Below are 17,415 nucleotides of genomic sequence, written 5' to 3'. Positions count from 1 at the left end.
AATATTAAAGTCACTGCTAGGTTCATACCATTTCATAAATCTCATATCATTCATATGTTTCAAATATTTTTATGTATTCATACATTGTATGTTCCATGTATATGTTTTTTATATTCATATGTTTTGTGTGCGTTCCCTACATTGGGCTGATACCATTTCATACATTCTTTATCATTTACATGTCTCATATATTTTCATGTTTTCATACTTTTCATGTATATTATATTTATATGTTCATATGTTTCATGTATGTTCCCTACCTCCTGGTTTGGCTGATGCCATTTCATATGTTCCATATCATTCATATGTTTCATGTATATGTTTATTATATTCATATGTTTCATGTATATGTTTATACATGTATATTCATATGTTTCATGTTTGTTTCGTCTTCGCAATCTGCCTGTCTGCCCAGCCTGGTGAGCAGGCTCGTGAGGTCATCATGTGTTCCTACCAAGCCGCAAACTTCTACTCCTACAAGTACACCCTGGATGGCATGAATATCTTTTATGTCAGTATCCTTTTTGTAAACAGACCACTGCATCTGAACTCGTGAATATGTCAGATATTTATTTTATATCACCATGCAATATTATACCTATATTGCCCCTCTAGAGGTATAATTTTCACTTTACATCCCCACAAGAGATTACAGGCAAAATAATGTCTGGAGCAGAAAATATAATTTCCAAAGGACTGTCGAGTGTTACAGTAGGTTACAATAGACAAGGCAATGTTTATTGTTTAATAATAAGTCCTCATAGTACACATCATTTCATTTTAGCCCTGTAGTCTACCAGTCAAATTCTAAAATTATGTTACCTGATGTGATATCACGGTAGGCAATATAAGGATTTGATACTCATTACAATAATCGTGTGATTGTATTATGACCAATCACTGACCAATATCTACAAACTTCAAGACCACTTGATATACATGTATGTTTTTATAAGACATATTCAACAAAGTGGATAAACAATTACTAATAATTAGCATAAATCTAAAGTGTAAGAAAATATACATGTATAGCACAAATGTTATGTATATATATCATAAATCTTGTTTCTGTTTGAAGCTGACAAGAGTTCTTACTTTGTAGTGGATAAGATTCTTGGGCCTGTTTTGTAAAGGCATCATTTTGTGATAGCTGCAGTGACAATATTGGCTGTGTTCAGGCTGCTGACGTGGGATCATTAAATTTTACAATGATTACATGATTGCTTGTGACCTTTGTAGAAATAGATGTTTTGGTGGGAATAAATTACAAAGTCAGGGAATACTGTGAGTTCTAACTTTTTCAGCCAAGTGACCATTATTATGCAGTTATCTCACCCTATTATCTGTAGTGTTTTCAGGGTATCTATGCAAATTTTAAAAGTACATCTGTGTGCTGAATGAGACGTGTTGTGACTGATTATAGGCTGGTTTGTTGATGTGTCCCCAAGTGTTATGAAGTGAAGTGAAATGCATTTTTCTGTTGAAGGAGGAAGAAGCTTTTACAATATCAAATCATCAATAAAAAGTTACTCTTTAGTCGCATTTGACGTGAATTTGGTCTGTCCCATTGCTTGAATCAGCAGTTTTCCTGAGCGATTTCATTTCTGTCCAGACATGCTGTTTTTTGTCATCGTTGCTGTGGTGATAGGATTTGCAGATCAGGGCAACAGATTCACCTCTGCCACTGGGGTGAGTCGAAGTGTATCATGTACATTTTTTTTTTTATCTTTTTTTTTTTTAAAGCTCACAGTGCGGCTTTGTAGGCACAGAAGCGAATGTCCTCTTAAAGATCAAACAAGTAGTGCGCCTCCAATAAGCATGGTAATCTTGTTTCACGCTTGGATATCTTTTACTTTAAAAAAACACAAAAACACACAAAAAGAAAAGATGCATTGGCTCCACAAACTTTCTCAGTATCACAAGTAATTGGTTGGTAGTGGTCACTGCATGCAAGCATCACCAATATTTTTAAGATTATTTCGCCCAACACTTTCTGATTTTGATATCCAAATGAAATGAAGCATTTTTATGCAATAAGTCACAATGTCCACTCACTCTTCTAGACATTGTAGTGAAAATAATCAAATGTTTTTCCTTTGTCCCTTTCCCCCAGTAACAAATCAAGCAGATCAAATGATGGCCTTATTATATTGCCTTCCACAGAGAATTGAGTGTATACGCCACTAATCTCTTATATTGCACTACGACTAGGGAATGAAATTGTATATGCACAATACCACTGAGCTAGAATGCTCATAGTTGTTAAGAGATATTTCCAGAATAGGTTTACAATGGTATTTGTTCAACAAAAAATTTATATGGTGATGTGGTCTTTATTAGTGGTTTTTGTTTTTGTTTTGTTTTGTTTTTGTACCATGATTATAACATTCCTTTTCCAAATGGACAAATGAAATCTCTGGAGCCTTCTCTTATTTTTTTGTGTTTTATAGTTTTCACATCAATTTTGATGATAATGATAAATGCAGTGTGGAAGAATGATGAATTTTCATTCCTTTCAGGCTGTTAAACATTTCTTCTGCATGCCTTCTAACATTCTTTCCTGCATGCTTGATGATTTATTTTTCACCACTTGTCACTGATAATTTTTTGTGTCTGCCTGCAATGGCATTATGCTGCCACCTACGCTTGTTTGCACCAGAGATTCATCATGGGACTGTTAGCTATTATTCCGCTGGCTCACTACATCGGGATGGCAATATCCAGGTGAGTCAGGTCATCTTAACCCGTTGAGGACGAGCTTATTTCGCATTACTATGCATTTTCCTTAGACACCTTCTCAAGTATATTTGGGACTTGGTTGAAACCTTCAGATTCCTAACATTTTTTGATGAGATAATGAGAAACCTCTTATGAAATATGAAAGAACATGTAATTCCATGAAGAATTCAATGTTTATTTGATGAAAATTGGTTTTGATATGGCTGAGATATCCAAAGCGGAGTGATTCTAATAAAGTGCGGGACCCACCTTTTATTACGATGGCTTTGTTTTACTCTGTTTCTGGACGTTTCGGTCATTCCAAACCCGATTTTCATCAAATAATAAACTTTGAATTCCTCTTTATGTTCTGTACTATTTCATAAGTGTTTTCTTTTGCAAAAAGTTAAAAGCTTAATTCTCATCTCCACCAATACTGTACCATCCCTTTAATATATGATTGATGAAGAGGAAAGTTTCAGTAATAGTAGTCTCTAGTTAAAAGTTCATGAATTCAGTCATATTTGTGATATTGGTGCGTGAGCATGAGATGAATCCAGCAATCCCTTCTGTACCAAGGACTTCAGACAAGTGTGTACAATGCTATTGTTTGTTTGTTTGTTTGTTTGATATTTTTGTCACAGTTGGCACTCAAATCACGCAAAGGGTTAACTTGGCAATATGTGAAAGCTACACAGACATCGCGCATATGTACCATTTGCGACAAACATGCAGGGAAAGCCTTGTAGTAAGATCGGGATTGATGGGAATGCGTTCCACCTATTCATTGGTAGTTATTTGTACAACTTTCCTGCTAGTCACCAGAAGGAATACATCAATGGATGATGTCAGTTGACCAAAAAATTTGAGGTGACCTGTGGTGATAGTCTTGGTACTGAAACCTGGTAACCAGCAGTTGGTGGACTCTGTAAAAGTGGAACTTTTGGCCCAACTAATTCTTCACACTGGGCCGGGTAAGATGAGTTTTGAGCGCTTTTAATTCCGCGGAATGAAGACATCAAATACCGGAACATAAATAGCAAGCAAAAATATTTGCATGCTTTTATTTTTGCACTAGTTTCTGGTGGCGCGAAATGTGAGAAAATTTCAACACTGCAAAAATTTCCACTTTTACAGTATGGGGTTCAGAGCTCAGGGGTTTTCTTCTGATGTACATTTTTATAGAGATTGATCAAGGGAATCTTACATGGAGAGTTTGAGCAAAACGTGCAATTTTCAGAGGCTTTCCTTTTTGTTTTTCCAGCATCTCGGCTCAGAGCAATCATGTGGTGGGCGCGGTCCTCAACGCGACCTTTGGCTCCATCGTGGAGATCATCCTCTACATCTCCTCCCTCCTCAAGCAGCAGGGACAGGGCAGGGGTGAGGGTGCTGTTTGCTACTCAGAGATCGTCAAGTCGGCCCTGACTGGCACACTCCTCGTCACCATGCTCTTCATTCCTGTGAGTTACCGGAAGATCTTATTCCATTCCATTTCATTCATTCATTTTCTTCCACTACCTAAGAGTGTGACGTAAGGGGCACTCTCGTTCAAAGTTAGGGTGGAGGTTGCCAAGCATCTTTATCAAATTCCACTGAAAACTTTGCTCTGAAATTTGCAAGTCAGAGCACAAAGTTTCTAACTTTGAACAAGACTCTGCAAGGTGTTTTGTAATGAGAATTCACACACCAAAATATCATGAAGCTTCTTGAGTGATTTCCACATCCACTCCCTCTCTTTTTCTGCGCTGAATGAGTTAACTGAGCGTGCGCAGTTCTTCAAGAAACTTTTTGTCGGAGCTAAATTTGCGAATTTTTGGAGTAATGGAAATGTGCAGTGTAAAAATTCTTCAATTTTCTTTTAGCAGTTTTATAATGAACAGATAACTCCCATTTTAACAAATTCTTTGGGACCAGCAGTTTTCTTTCATCATATCAACATTTTATGACCAAACAAATTCAGTATGTAAAAATGTATAAATAATGATTTTAAGACCTGAATTTTTTACTCAGTTGTAACAGAAACTTTTGTTATAATCATGTTCATTATAGTGGGAGTGCGCTGTAATGTACCAAATGTAAACAGCAGAGAAGAAAACTTGCAAAAAATGTGTCAACCGCCGTTTCTTTTCCGACAGGGGATATGTATGATGGTTGGAGGACTGAAGCACAAGGAGCAGACATTCAACGTCCGGTCCATGTCGGTCACCTCAACCCTCCTCTTCATCTCAGTGGCTGGCACGTTCACACCTACCATCTTCACCATCACCCTGGGCGGGTTTGAGTGCTCTGTGAGTGTGAACATGACCGTTGCCCCTCTTGGGAGACTCTGCTTGCCATAATTGTCAACGTTGACTAAAGAGTGCCCTTACAATCCTTTACATTTCCCTTCGTGCCGTTTGCTGATTGCTTGACTTATATTTTAAATCATTACTATCTTCTTTTTTTTCTCTTTAAAAGGGAAATATTTTTTTGTAAAGTTAAAGCTACATTCAGCCCTTTGTGTGCTGAAGCAATTGGCTGACTACCAGTTGAGGACAGTGTGATTCTCCTACAGCACGCATATGCAGCATTTCCCATAGACACCTGCCAGAGTATGCTTAGGACACATCCTCAGCGGGTTTATATGCCGAGATTTTTCGCAAGCAGTTGTTGATCCATCCAAACTTACCCTAGTTGTAAAATTAGCCAGCCCACTCAGTCTAACAGAAGGCCATGGTGACACAATGGATATTAACTCGTTGATGACGGGTCCTGAGTATACTCGGGCAAGTGTCTATGGGAAATGCGTGTTGTAGCAAAATCAAACCATCCTCAATGGGTTAATAAGTTAAGTCAATCTGTTCCAATCTGCAAAGAAATTATAGTAAGGGTTTAGAAAAATCAAACCGTCCTCGACGGGTTAATAAGTTAAGTCAATCTGTTCCAATCTACAAAGAAAATATAGTAAGGGTTTAGAAATAATGAGGTTTGGTAGGAATCATTTTTCAGGGAATTTGAGGCAAACTTATGGCTCAATGGGGACCTGGGGGCATTTCATGAAGCGTTTCGTCCGGCAAACTTGTCGGATAGATTTGCTCTCTGCCAGTCAGATGCAAGGATTTCAGTAGCTTATAACCGTTTGTCAGAAAAATTATTTGACAAAATGCTTCATGAAATGCCCTGGTCATTATAGATGAAACAACTGATAGAAGAGAGTGTTAGTAGTATGAGCATAGCTGTTCTTTTCAAATGCTGAAGATGGAATATTGTGCATTGTTGGAATTCTATGAACATACAAATGTATATTAACAAAACACTCACCATCAAAATGATTAAAGGAGAAGTCCGGACGATTTTGATTAAATTTCACCATAACCTACATAAATCAAGGACCAAGATGACTAAGTTTCATTAAAAAACTCGTCACAATCGATTTTTTAGCATCACTAATTTTGAATCGTAACTGTTCACTTTCTGTACGCCGGCTAGAAAGATCACGTGACGGCGTAACGTATTAGCCCCACATTGCTCTGTGTTTGGAGCGTCAGCTGGCTCGGGGAGCCCTGCATGAGCATCGGCGATACGGGTCGAGCAAGCGGTAGCGTACCGCGTTGGTTCCGGCCATGCAGCAGATCCGCGGATGCATGCAGCATGATCTATGTCATTGCTTCACTTCGCACGCGAAAATGCCAATGTGTCGAGCGTTTGGCCAGAAGAAGAGTTTCTTTGCCATTCCGAACCCAGAAAATGAGCGGGAAAGGTGCGCCAGATGGCTCTCCAATATTAGAATTGACTAGTTTGACGTCAAAACTTACAAAAACTACTCGATGCAGCCTCATCATACTCCCCACCGGTGGCGGTACTGTGATGAAGCTGGCAGCCTGGCGCTGACGTTTCTTCCGCTGTTCAAAGTTATACGGTCGTAATTAACCACCGTCAGACATACTCAACAGTCTCGGACAACAAGAGAGGCACTCATTCTAAAATTGACAGCCTGAACTCAGATTGTTCACACTCAGAAGTCGAAACGATTGCGGATTGTGATAGCATTTGGCAGCAGCAGACGTACTTCTGTAAATGTATGCCTGATCACTCTGATGGCATAGCCGATGAATGTACATGTAAATGATGGGATGGACACAAATAAGTACGGCAATATTACAATACATATAACATTTCAATAAAATGAAAATGTCATAAGATTGCGACTATTTTACATTAATCTTTGACGGATTTTAAATATATATATATTTAAGATGATTTGAATAAAGGAATACAGTGTTTGGCAACATTACTCCTAAATGGTGTACGGACTCCTGCGGTAGCGCCAACTAGGCAGCCCTTGGCAGGCATGCAGATACCGCGCCGCACTCAGCAGTGCAATGGGAGATCGATGCGTATCTGGGCTGCGCTCGCGGTGCTCTCAGCTGAGGAAACTGAGCCTGATACTTCACGCGCAATGCATCCTGGGACAGATAGTACGAAGGGCTGCTCGCGACGGACTCGAACACGAAGAATTACCTTATTTTTTTAAAAAATCATAGTAAATGTATCTGATGGTCTTTTCTCATCGGGAAAAAGGTAATGGGTTCATGAAATATTGTTCTTTACATGGGAAACAGCTGATAATCGTCCGGACTTCTCCTTTAATTATAAGGAAGGTCTACTTGAATCTGCCAAGCAAGAAAGAGAAAAACTGCGTGAAAGAATCTTCTTTTTAAATAGTGAATATATCATGAGATGTTTTGAATAAATCCATCTCATAGGGACTTTGGACATGGTGTAGTCTTTCTAAACACTTGTACAACCTCTAAGATCAGATACATGCACAAAGTTTACATCATTTGTATAATTCTTGTCCTTTCAGCAATGTCTGAACAGCACCAACACAAGCACCTTGGAATGCATCGGATGTGCCTATGTCTACAAACTTGTAAGCATAACTCCTTGATGCATGTTTTGCCTTTTTCTTTGCATGAATATCACAAACATGGGTATTGTCAAAATATAGTTCAAACATGTCAAATTGCATCACTTCGTAATCTTGTGATTGATCTGTACATTATGATACACAAAATCATCATGCAGCTACTTGCAGAATATTTCTTCCCATCATCCTTTTGATGTACCTGTTGTTATTATAATTCTTATTACCAGCATTACATTTTAATTGTTATTTCTGTCATTGTTTCTACCACTCCATCTGTTACTACGATTACTGTTATCACCATTATTTATTTGATCAAGAAAAAGTCTATTTCTACTCTTGCTACTTCTGCTCCTGCTTTTATTATCATATTGTTTGTAGCATTAGTTCTATTAAAGGCATTATTACAAGTTGTAGAATAATTCACCACTCCATTCTCCATTCTCCCGTTGCCAGGGCGATGACTCCAACTTCCTCTACCACCGACTCCGCCCGTTGGTCTACGTCTGTGTGTCCCTCCTCTTCCTGGCCTATGTCATTGGTCTCATCTTCTCTCTCAAGACCCACACTCATCTCATCCAAGAATCCAGTGGTCAGGTGCACCATGGTAAGGCTACTCTACCAGGACCAAAGAGCTTATAATGAGTGGGTGCCAGAGTGAGGAGTATGTATATGCTGTGTACATTTGTTTTGTGAGCACACAGGGACCACAGGGAGATGTGAGGCGGTAGACTCACCCCTCTTTCCTCATGACACAGGGCAGTGGTAGTGTACATGTATACACTGACATTTTTTGAGATGGTCTAATTTTAGCAAATTTGGTGAATAGGCTCTTGCTTGTGAAACATATTACCAAAAAGCGAAAGCAAAAATTTACCCCAAACGCATTATATCCTAGGCCAACACAGTGGCGTTGCAATATCAAGTGACTGTTTGAGCCCCTATGCCCTGCTCTGAAGAACCCCTTCTCTTATCCTTGAATACTAGGTCTTTTTTTTTCTGATTCTACACGTAAGAGCTTCGATCTTTGATATTTCAAGTGATGCTTTAACAAAATGGCTTGTTTGTGAAGTCAGACTTTCTTCTGAATGTTTGCATTATTTTGCTTTTTGGTAATTATCATGATGAGAAACCCTAAGAATGCAAAATGAAGAATCTGCAAAAATATCTAATTAACTGCCATTCGAGAAGATACCTGTATCTGTTCATGAAAATAGAAGCATGTGCAGCATACGTGTGACGTATCATGACGAAAGTGCAATGAAGTCAGATTGTGATAATCTTAACCTGTACTGTGCTTTATTTGCCAATTTGCATTCTCACTGGAGCATTTTGTGTGTTAGCTCTCTTTGAAGGCGGAAAAGGAACATCCATGAATTTTCATACCAAATACACCATATATTAATAGTTATATTATTCAATTTTTTCACTAATTAGAACTTCTTGACAATTTTTGTGAGTGATTGAATTCATGATTGTGGAGAACGTACGGAACAGAGAAATGTCTGTGTACATGTCACATTAATGTCGGGATTAGATTTTATATCTTTGCATGCATGTAAATTGGCTAGTAGCACCTGACTACTGAAATTCATGAAAATTTAAACTTTGTGAAATATTCAGCATAAAAAGTACATCACAGAAACGGTCTGTTGGTCGTAAATGGTGTATCGGGTCTGTTGGTCATAAATGGTGTATCGGGTCTGTTGGTCATAAATGGTGTATCAGGGCAGTTACCCCCGAGGGCAATTACCCCCTAGCTGAATGCTGGTTAGTATTAAATATGGTTAGAGTAAAGATTAGGTTTAAGGTTAGGTTTAGGGATAGAATTTGGATTAGGGCTAGGTTTAGGTTCAGGATTAGGGTTAGGGTCAGGGAAAGGGTCTGGGGTAATTGCCCAGGGGGTAATTGCCCTAGACCCCATAAATATATGTCTGTTTCTATGCATTCTCCCCCAAGAAGACAGACATAGCAAGCCAGAGGTCCACTGGGGGCGACTCAAGAGCACCATCATTCTCCTATTGGCCGTCGTGTTGATGTCACTGAGTGCAGAGGTTGTTGTAAAGAATCTTGACCAGGTCCTGGCCACCTCAACGGTCATCAAACCGGTGAGACGGTGGCGCGATTTCTTCGGAGGAAAAAAGAAGTACCACCTTTAATGTGGAAATTGTTTTGACAGTATCAAATCACATTGATCAATATTCAGATGTTAGGCAGTAGTTTTAGAAGTATTTTCTGATACCGTAAAACAAGGAATGTTCGCGTGCATTTCAATTTACGAATTTCTTGAGCGCCAAGATTCGCGAAAAAAAAATGCACGCCAAAGTTCTTGTCTACACTGTATGCATTGCATGCCAGTGGCAATGAGTGATAATTTCATGCCACAAAAGAGGCTGTCGCCTCCAATTCGCAAAAAAAAATCATGCCGCAAATATATCATGTTTTACAGTATGTGAATAGTTGACAGTTAGCAAAATGACCTGATTTGACTTTTTACACATCAACCAATCATGAAAGAAAATTTCTCAAGTGCCCTTGTTGTGATCACCTGTGCTTATGCTCATTTTTGCAAACCCCCAAATTGACTGGTTATTGTTAATCATTTTTGTTAGCCTTCCCTTACTCCTTAAACCTTTAACGTCCTGGACATCATATGTGACCCTGCACCACAAAACAAACAAAAAGTTGCCAGATATGAATTTTTTGTTAAGGGCAGATTCTGAAAGAGCAGACTCTAAGCTTTAAAATGGTGTAGTACTCAATTCAAATGGACTCTCCTAACCTATCTAGATTATGGAAAGAAAGCACACACTCTGGAAAAGTGTGAACTGAGAAAAGAGGCTCTCAAGTACAGGGTCTATTCAAGCGCTTAATTTTCACCAAGCTGTCTTCGCTGTGTGTTGAATGGAACAAAAAACAGGATGTAAACCATGGGAGCAACAACAATGAAGGGATTATCAGATTAAGCTAAAATTGAGCATGTTCTATCAACACATTCTGTCCATGATTACTGTTAACTTTCAATGGTACCATTATCCTTTTACAAGTTATTAGACTTTGAAATGAAGAGTGTGCAAAGGATTTCAAGAAATGAAAAGGGGCCTCTGAGACTGAAACATACCTGATCATTCTACTCTCCCCACCAAAAATGGTTGTAGAAAAACTGGTGAAAACACACTTTCCCATTCAGGTTATGTTCCCAAACTAAAGAATAATGTAGAAGGAGGAAAGCTCTTTCAGAAAACATGAAAAACTCAAGATTGACTGGGTTGACCCATTTCACCTTTTTTGAGTCCCCATGTAAAATCAAGGAGTGCGACTTTGTGTTTGTTTTGAGATGCACGGTCACATATTGTTTTAGTTTTATGCTGTATCATTTTCTTGTGAGTTTTTAATGAATCGGTGTCAAATTTCATAAGGTATAGTGAAAGTTTTTTATTTAATTTATCCTCGTTTGTTGTCCTTTTAATTGTTTTTGTTGAAGAACTTGTAAGGTCTCTTGATTTGCTAACTATATGTGACCCGCTACAACAAAATGATCCTAAAGTAGGGCGAGGTCGATTATTTGAAAATTACATGACACAATTCCCTAATCTTTCTGCTTTAAATTGATATATAACACATCTTATAAAGATAAACGGCTGCGGAGATATCGATGTTTAAAAGAGAGCATGTCGAGACATCTAGGAAATCACTGTTTCGAGAAAAGTGCCCTAAAAGTTCTCCTTGCGACGCAATCACGATCAAGGGACACGCAAGTCAGTATTCACCTCCGGACAATAGAAGGTAAGCCCTAGCAACCCCCGAAATGCTCATTCAAACACAACGTCGGCGGTCTCCTCACCGACCAATCGGTGACCAGAATGCCAGAAGAAGCGGCTGGGCATAGCACACCCCGCCAGCACGCTCCAGTCGACTGGGCAGTGTGCGAGCTTCACGCTTCGCGGCAAGCAGCAAACTGACCAATGAGGACACTCTGGTCGTTGTTAGGGGTGGAGCCTATGTGTGGCGCTCAATCCAAATGTTCGAACCAGTTTCTGCTTCGTTGAAACGCCAAAAAACATAGCCCAGAAAAACGCTATTTTTTGGTCTTTCCTTTCATCATTTTGCTTCAAAATTTTGACAGATGATAGAAGACATGTCAGACTCCAATAATATGTCAAATTCAGAAAATCGTAAGTTTTTACCAATTTTGATGCTCTGACTTCAAACTCGATTTTCACGGCTTCGACCGTGCGTGACTTTAGGACCATTTTGTTGTAGCGGGTCACATATGCAATTTTTTTGGTGAATCATTGTCAGTCTTGCATAAAGTAGTGTATGTGTTTCATTAATTGTATCCTATTGTTCTTTTTATTGCGTATTTTTGTTGTAGACATTGTATAAGGTCTCTTGATTTGCTAAATGTATGACTGGTTCTTAAATTTGTAATATATTTTGGAAGTTTGTAGTCCATCTTTATTGCTTAAATTGGCAACTTTTTGCAAAATTTCTTTCTGAATTAGCAGATTTAATGAAATAAAACAATTAACCTGATATTTCTGCATACTGTGTGATATGCAGTGAAATTTAGAGGTGTCAATTTAATGCTGGCAATGTGATAATTCTGCCGCAAATTCTTCCAGAACTGTAGGAGTAATGGTTGATGGTTAATACCAGATGCTGTTCCTTTCTCTTCCATCCCACCCCCAGGTTTTCATGGGTGTCAGTGTCCTGGCGGTAGTTCCAGATCTACCTGAGATCATTAATGGCATCCAGTTTGCCCTCAAGAACAACATCAACCTCAGGTAAGGAATTCAATTCAATTCACTCAAGTTTGATTTATTCTCGAGCAGGGAATTCATTTCACCCCAAATCTTACACATAAAGCATTAAAAACAATTTTTACATCTTATATCCTGCTACAACATATTGTACTATGTGTTTAAAGTTCAAACATCTAACCAAAATCTGACTCTTCACTGATTCACTGATTATATTGCACATCTCACAATACCACTCAAAAAAATTGTGAAATGATTGCTGAGATAATTTATGAAATTGTGTACAATAATGGAATACACAAAAGCATGTTACCAACGAAAATCACTTACATGTACTTCTAAATTTTTCAATAATACACTTCCATATCACATTTGAATAAAATACATATAAAAGAAGTGGAGCCTCTAGGCCACACACAAGACACAGAACATGGTCTGACCTTTCCCCTCTAAAAGTCATCTTTCTTTGTGCTGCCTTGTTTTTTCTTTTCCCTCCATATTTTGTATGAATCACATTGCAACGTTATGTATTTTGACTAGATATTTGCTATTTCTTATGAATATATATACATTTATATATGTTATGGTATTATCTATTTGACTTTCCATTTTTGATTTTTTTTAAATCTATCTCCCCTCTTCGTCTGCCCTTTGGATAACTCCAATGGTCCCAATGGTCACATCTCAGCCTTGAGATAGGATGTTCTGTTGCCGTCCAGGTTTGCCTCCTGCAAATACCAGTCCTAGTCGTAGTCGACGCTATCGTGGTAAGTTTAAAGGAATGGTGTAGTTTTGGTTGAGACCGGCTTCAGGTTTCTGACTTTTCATGGTGAGATAATAGAAAGCCTCTTATGAAATATGATAGACATGTAATTCCAAGAGGAATTTAACATTTATTTGATGAAAATTGATTTTGAAATGGCTGAGTTATCCAAAACAAGCGATACCAATAAAATGTGGGTCCCACCTTTTATTGAAATATCTTTGTTTTACTCTGTTTTTTGATATCTCAGACATTTCAAAACCGATTTTCATTATGTAGACTTTAAATTCCTCTTAAAATGATATGCTCTGTAACATTTTGTAAGTGGTTTCTCAGTATTTTGCAAAGAGTTAAAAGCTCAATTCTCATCCCAACTGATACTTGACCAGCCCTTTAAAGTCGTCGCTGTCAACGACCTCACCTTTAAAGAACTCCTCTTTTTCCATCAGTTTTTAACAAAGTAGTTCAGATTTTACTTACGTTGTGGTGGTGCCACTAGCTTGATTTCATTTTTGTGAATTCACAGCCGACTATCAGCATGTCACAATAGGCTGCACCAGAAATTTTATGCAGTTGCTTCGTAAGAATACCTCAGTATATCAGATGGTTAATTATAGACAGAGCCATGTATAGGGAAAATTATCATGTTCAAAATTTTACATCTTACAAAAAAAGAAAAAGAAAAAAATGATATGGGAAATTGTGTGACCACATAACTGACATGTTTTTAGGATGAGTGGCAAGTGCTTTTCTATAAAGGCATTTATTGTAGTTAGGAGGTTAGTAAAAAACAAAAAACAAAAACAAAACAAAACAAAAAGATATATATATATACCAGTACTTATCACAAGGATGTGAAGCAATGGTATGTGTTTCATCAAACTCTGAACTTCAGATGTCTGGATTTGTTTTAGGGGGATAATTTTATTCAATTTTTAGAATTAAACCTGTTGCAGCAGAAATGGCCCTCAGATGCCAAAATAAAAATGTGTCCATTCCAGACAGTTAAACTTTGTTGGAGTCTTTGTATGAGACGAAGGAATATTTCCTTCTCTCAAGTATCACCATTGTACACTGTTGCAGGTTTTGCTCCAGAAATCGAGCTAAATGTGTACCCTCTCCGTCTTGAAAATATTGCTTGATAGCTAAATCTGCATGTAGAGTGTCAAGTGTCCTGCAGTGAAGTTATTACCTAATTATACTCTCTTGATGATTCCAAACATATTCTCTTCTTCTATTATTCTCAATAATTGAACTGATTTTCTCTATCAGCCAAATTTTCTGCAAAGTTCCTGTAAGTTTAATCAAATCTGTTTGATAGCTGGAATTTGATTTAGCTGGCTGTTTCTGCTTTTTGTTGGTCTTTGTTAAATTTTGTTGTTGTTGTTGTTGAACTCTCTCAGCCAGAGCTGCACTTCAACTTAGTCTTCAACGACCTCCACCTGTGGTCAGTAATCATCAGCGTCATCATCATCAACTACATCTTCGTTGACGAGAAGTCCGATTACTTTCAAGGTAAATCTACCTCTACTCAGTGTACTAATTAGATACAGGGGCAGATCCAGGGAGGACCGCAACCGGCGCACGCCCCCCCCCCCCTTTATTTTTTGTTGAAACAAAAGAAATAAAAAGAAAAAAATGGGGGATGGGTGCGTGCGCCCCCCTTTAATTTTGTAAACACGCCCCCTCTTTACGGAATTCCTGGATCCGCCCCTGAGATATAATGTACAATCATCAAGCCTTTTTAAATGAATACTGTAACATAATTATGGTTTTCCTCCACGAATATTTGGAGGGAAAATACAAACGTGTAAACCAGTTGAAGTAGGAGAAGTCCTGCTTCTGTTGTGGTCATTTCCATCATAGTCTGTCAGACTTCACATTGTACGGGGATTACAAGACATTCAAAGTCAAAATGATAGTAGCAGTGATGATGAAAAGATGATGATCATGATAAATGATGGCGGTGAAGGCCTACTAGTCACCACCTAATACACATGGGTCATGAGGCTAAAAAAAAGAGGGGGGGGGGGAAGTCATCTTGTTAATGGAAATTGAGACTTTGCAAAATTCACAGTCAGGATGACTATTTGAAATACCTCGTTTTGACGCATACTTCTTTTTAAATGTATTAAAAAATATACCACCTACATAAATTAATGGAAAATTGGGACCACCGAATTCATCTCGCTATTCTAAAAGCGGTACCTTGTTGTTAATGAGCTCGTTGTAAGGAGGTTGCCATGTACTGCAGATAGATTGCAAGTGTCTGCCGAAAAGAAATCTTATACCAGAGCTAGCATGAATCATATCGTCGCTGGGGCGACAAGACCTCGTATCTACAAAATGTCAAATGTTGAGGAGAGCCAAAAAACATGGCGGCCAAAGCACTGCGGTGAATGGGATAGCCTTTCCTTTGACATGCCATGATGGCTTCATTTTTGGAGTAAGACAGTTGGGATTTGGATAGGACATCACTTAAATGACTATCTGACCATTAATAAAAAAAAGTCACTTTCACCAAAATTGCAGATACAAGGTCTTGTCACCCCAGCGACGATATATGCTTTCATTCCATAGTGTATGCTACTCATTGATGTTACTGTGCCTTTCAAGACCTTCATGTCACATTTTTCAGCAGCTTTGATGCAGACTAACTCAAAAATATTGAAATTTTTTTGTATATGGTCAGGATAGCTTTTTTATTGAAACTCGTTGTGCATTCTCTTTTCATTCCCTGCAGGCTGTATGCTGCTGATCGTGTATTTCATTCTCCTTGCAATGTTTTTCTTTGCCGGTGATTCAACCAAGACAGACTGCAGTATTCTTCAATAATGACATCACATGATGCAAATTAAAACTGAAATATGTTGGGTTTTTTTGTCTTGTGAGTATCTTAATTTAGAGCTATATGTTGCGACAAAGTCAGCATGTGTGATTAATTATTATTTATAATGTTAAGCAAGAAGGGGTGTATTTGACTCTCAATAATGATAATAATGATAATAAAAATGGTCTCATATAAAGCGCCCAAGTCTGTCAAAATTGATGCTCATGGCGCTGTTACATAACCAATGAGAACTTTACATTGTACAGCCAATAAGAAGATTAGATTCAATATTGGAACAAATGAAAATACAAAAATACATCAAATACTTATACATTGAAAAAAAGAAATCATTTCAGAACTTCAGAAATTGTATCATTTAGTAATAATACAATAATGGGTACAAAACAAATTCAATTAAAAATGGTAATCAAATTTTGTTTTACTGTTAGAAATTGAACAGATATGTTTTATAAGGAGTTGCTTAAAGTGTGTGATGTTTGTCAATTCTAGAGAGCTCAGCTCTTAAGAGTGTTGTTATAGTTTTATGTTTTAATACAAAATTTGAAATATATTATAGTTGATTCACGATAGTCAGTTTGTATACATGTATGTCGTGTTCAAATTGACTTCAGTAGAAGAGTAGGTCAAACAAAAAGAGTGTTACAATTTTATTACAATGGCACTGAAAATGAGAGGGATATGATATCTTTAAATATCATATCATTCTTCTGTAAATATAAATATGAATTTATTTGAGTGACAATTGGCATATGCAAATCAGATGTGGCCATGATGTCATGGCTTCACAAGTGCCATATTTGTTTTATAATAAATGTTACAAGAAATGACAATCTCTTATTTATTATTCAGCAAATACCAAATTTCCTTTCCTGGAAGAGCTTATCATTGCCAAGTGCTGACATCTTGAGATTTATTTGGTGGAGAAGTTTTCATGTTTTGCTGTTCTTGTTTCTTTGTGGTAAACTCCTCTCAAAATGGGGCATTCAACAAAAAATTGGGGAGTAACTCAGTGGTAGAATCATAAAGTCATAAGCGCCTCATCAGATTTGTATGTGTGACTGTGATCAAAACTCAGGATTTTGTGAAGACAGGAATCTCGGAAACACTTCATGGTTATGATTCTTTGTGTGGTGGTTTGGGTTTTGCTTTTGTTATTTTTGAGGGATGGGCTGACTTAAAGGAGAATTCTACCATTTTGTTTCTTTGATTTGACTTTATCATGGCCAACTTCCACTAGGAATCTGGATTAGCTGCTGTTTAAATGTGTGACAAGCCTCGACAATTATATGTAACATCATTATTTCCTGAAAAAAGGACTGCTTGCATTCTTATACTCCTTTTATACTGGGGGTTAGCTCGCTTCAGGTTCGGACCTGAAGCGAGCTAACCCCCAGTATAAAGGGTCAAAAAATAG

The 17,415-nt window shown here is 37.8% G+C and overlaps 1 protein-coding gene across 1 annotated transcript in view; it reads left to right on the top strand.

Moving 5' to 3' along the window:
- Positions 1-16,366, top strand: part of LOC139727681 (uncharacterized) — a 35,539-nt gene extending 19,173 nt beyond the window's left edge. Inside the window, exons 10-22 of the mRNA XM_071638660.1 lie at positions 416-515; positions 1,613-1,689; positions 2,660-2,724; positions 3,983-4,178; positions 4,854-5,006; positions 7,565-7,630; positions 8,081-8,213; positions 8,523-8,549; positions 9,587-9,732; positions 12,317-12,411; positions 13,076-13,151; positions 14,554-14,665; positions 15,894-16,366. Coding sequence (XP_071494761.1) covers positions 416-515; positions 1,613-1,689; positions 2,660-2,724; positions 3,983-4,178; positions 4,854-5,006; positions 7,565-7,630; positions 8,081-8,213; positions 8,523-8,549; positions 9,587-9,732; positions 12,317-12,411; positions 13,076-13,151; positions 14,554-14,665; positions 15,894-15,985 — 1,338 coding nt within the window. The 3' untranslated portion in view covers positions 15,986-16,366. The remainder of the gene's footprint in view (positions 1-415; positions 516-1,612; positions 1,690-2,659; positions 2,725-3,982; positions 4,179-4,853; positions 5,007-7,564; positions 7,631-8,080; positions 8,214-8,522; positions 8,550-9,586; positions 9,733-12,316; positions 12,412-13,075; positions 13,152-14,553; positions 14,666-15,893) is intronic.
- Positions 16,367-17,415: the final 1,049 nt, after the last annotated feature.

The sequence above is a fragment of the Diadema antillarum genome, unplaced genomic scaffold (assembly GCF_040938485.1).
Source record: "Diadema antillarum isolate AM-2024a unplaced genomic scaffold, OU_Dant_1.0 seq00000142_RagTag, whole genome shotgun sequence".
NCBI classification, from domain to species: domain Eukaryota; kingdom Metazoa; phylum Echinodermata; class Echinoidea; order Diadematoida; family Diadematidae; genus Diadema; species Diadema antillarum.
Note: the sequence above shows the minus strand (reverse complement) of the source record. Positions and strands in the feature narration are given on the sequence as shown.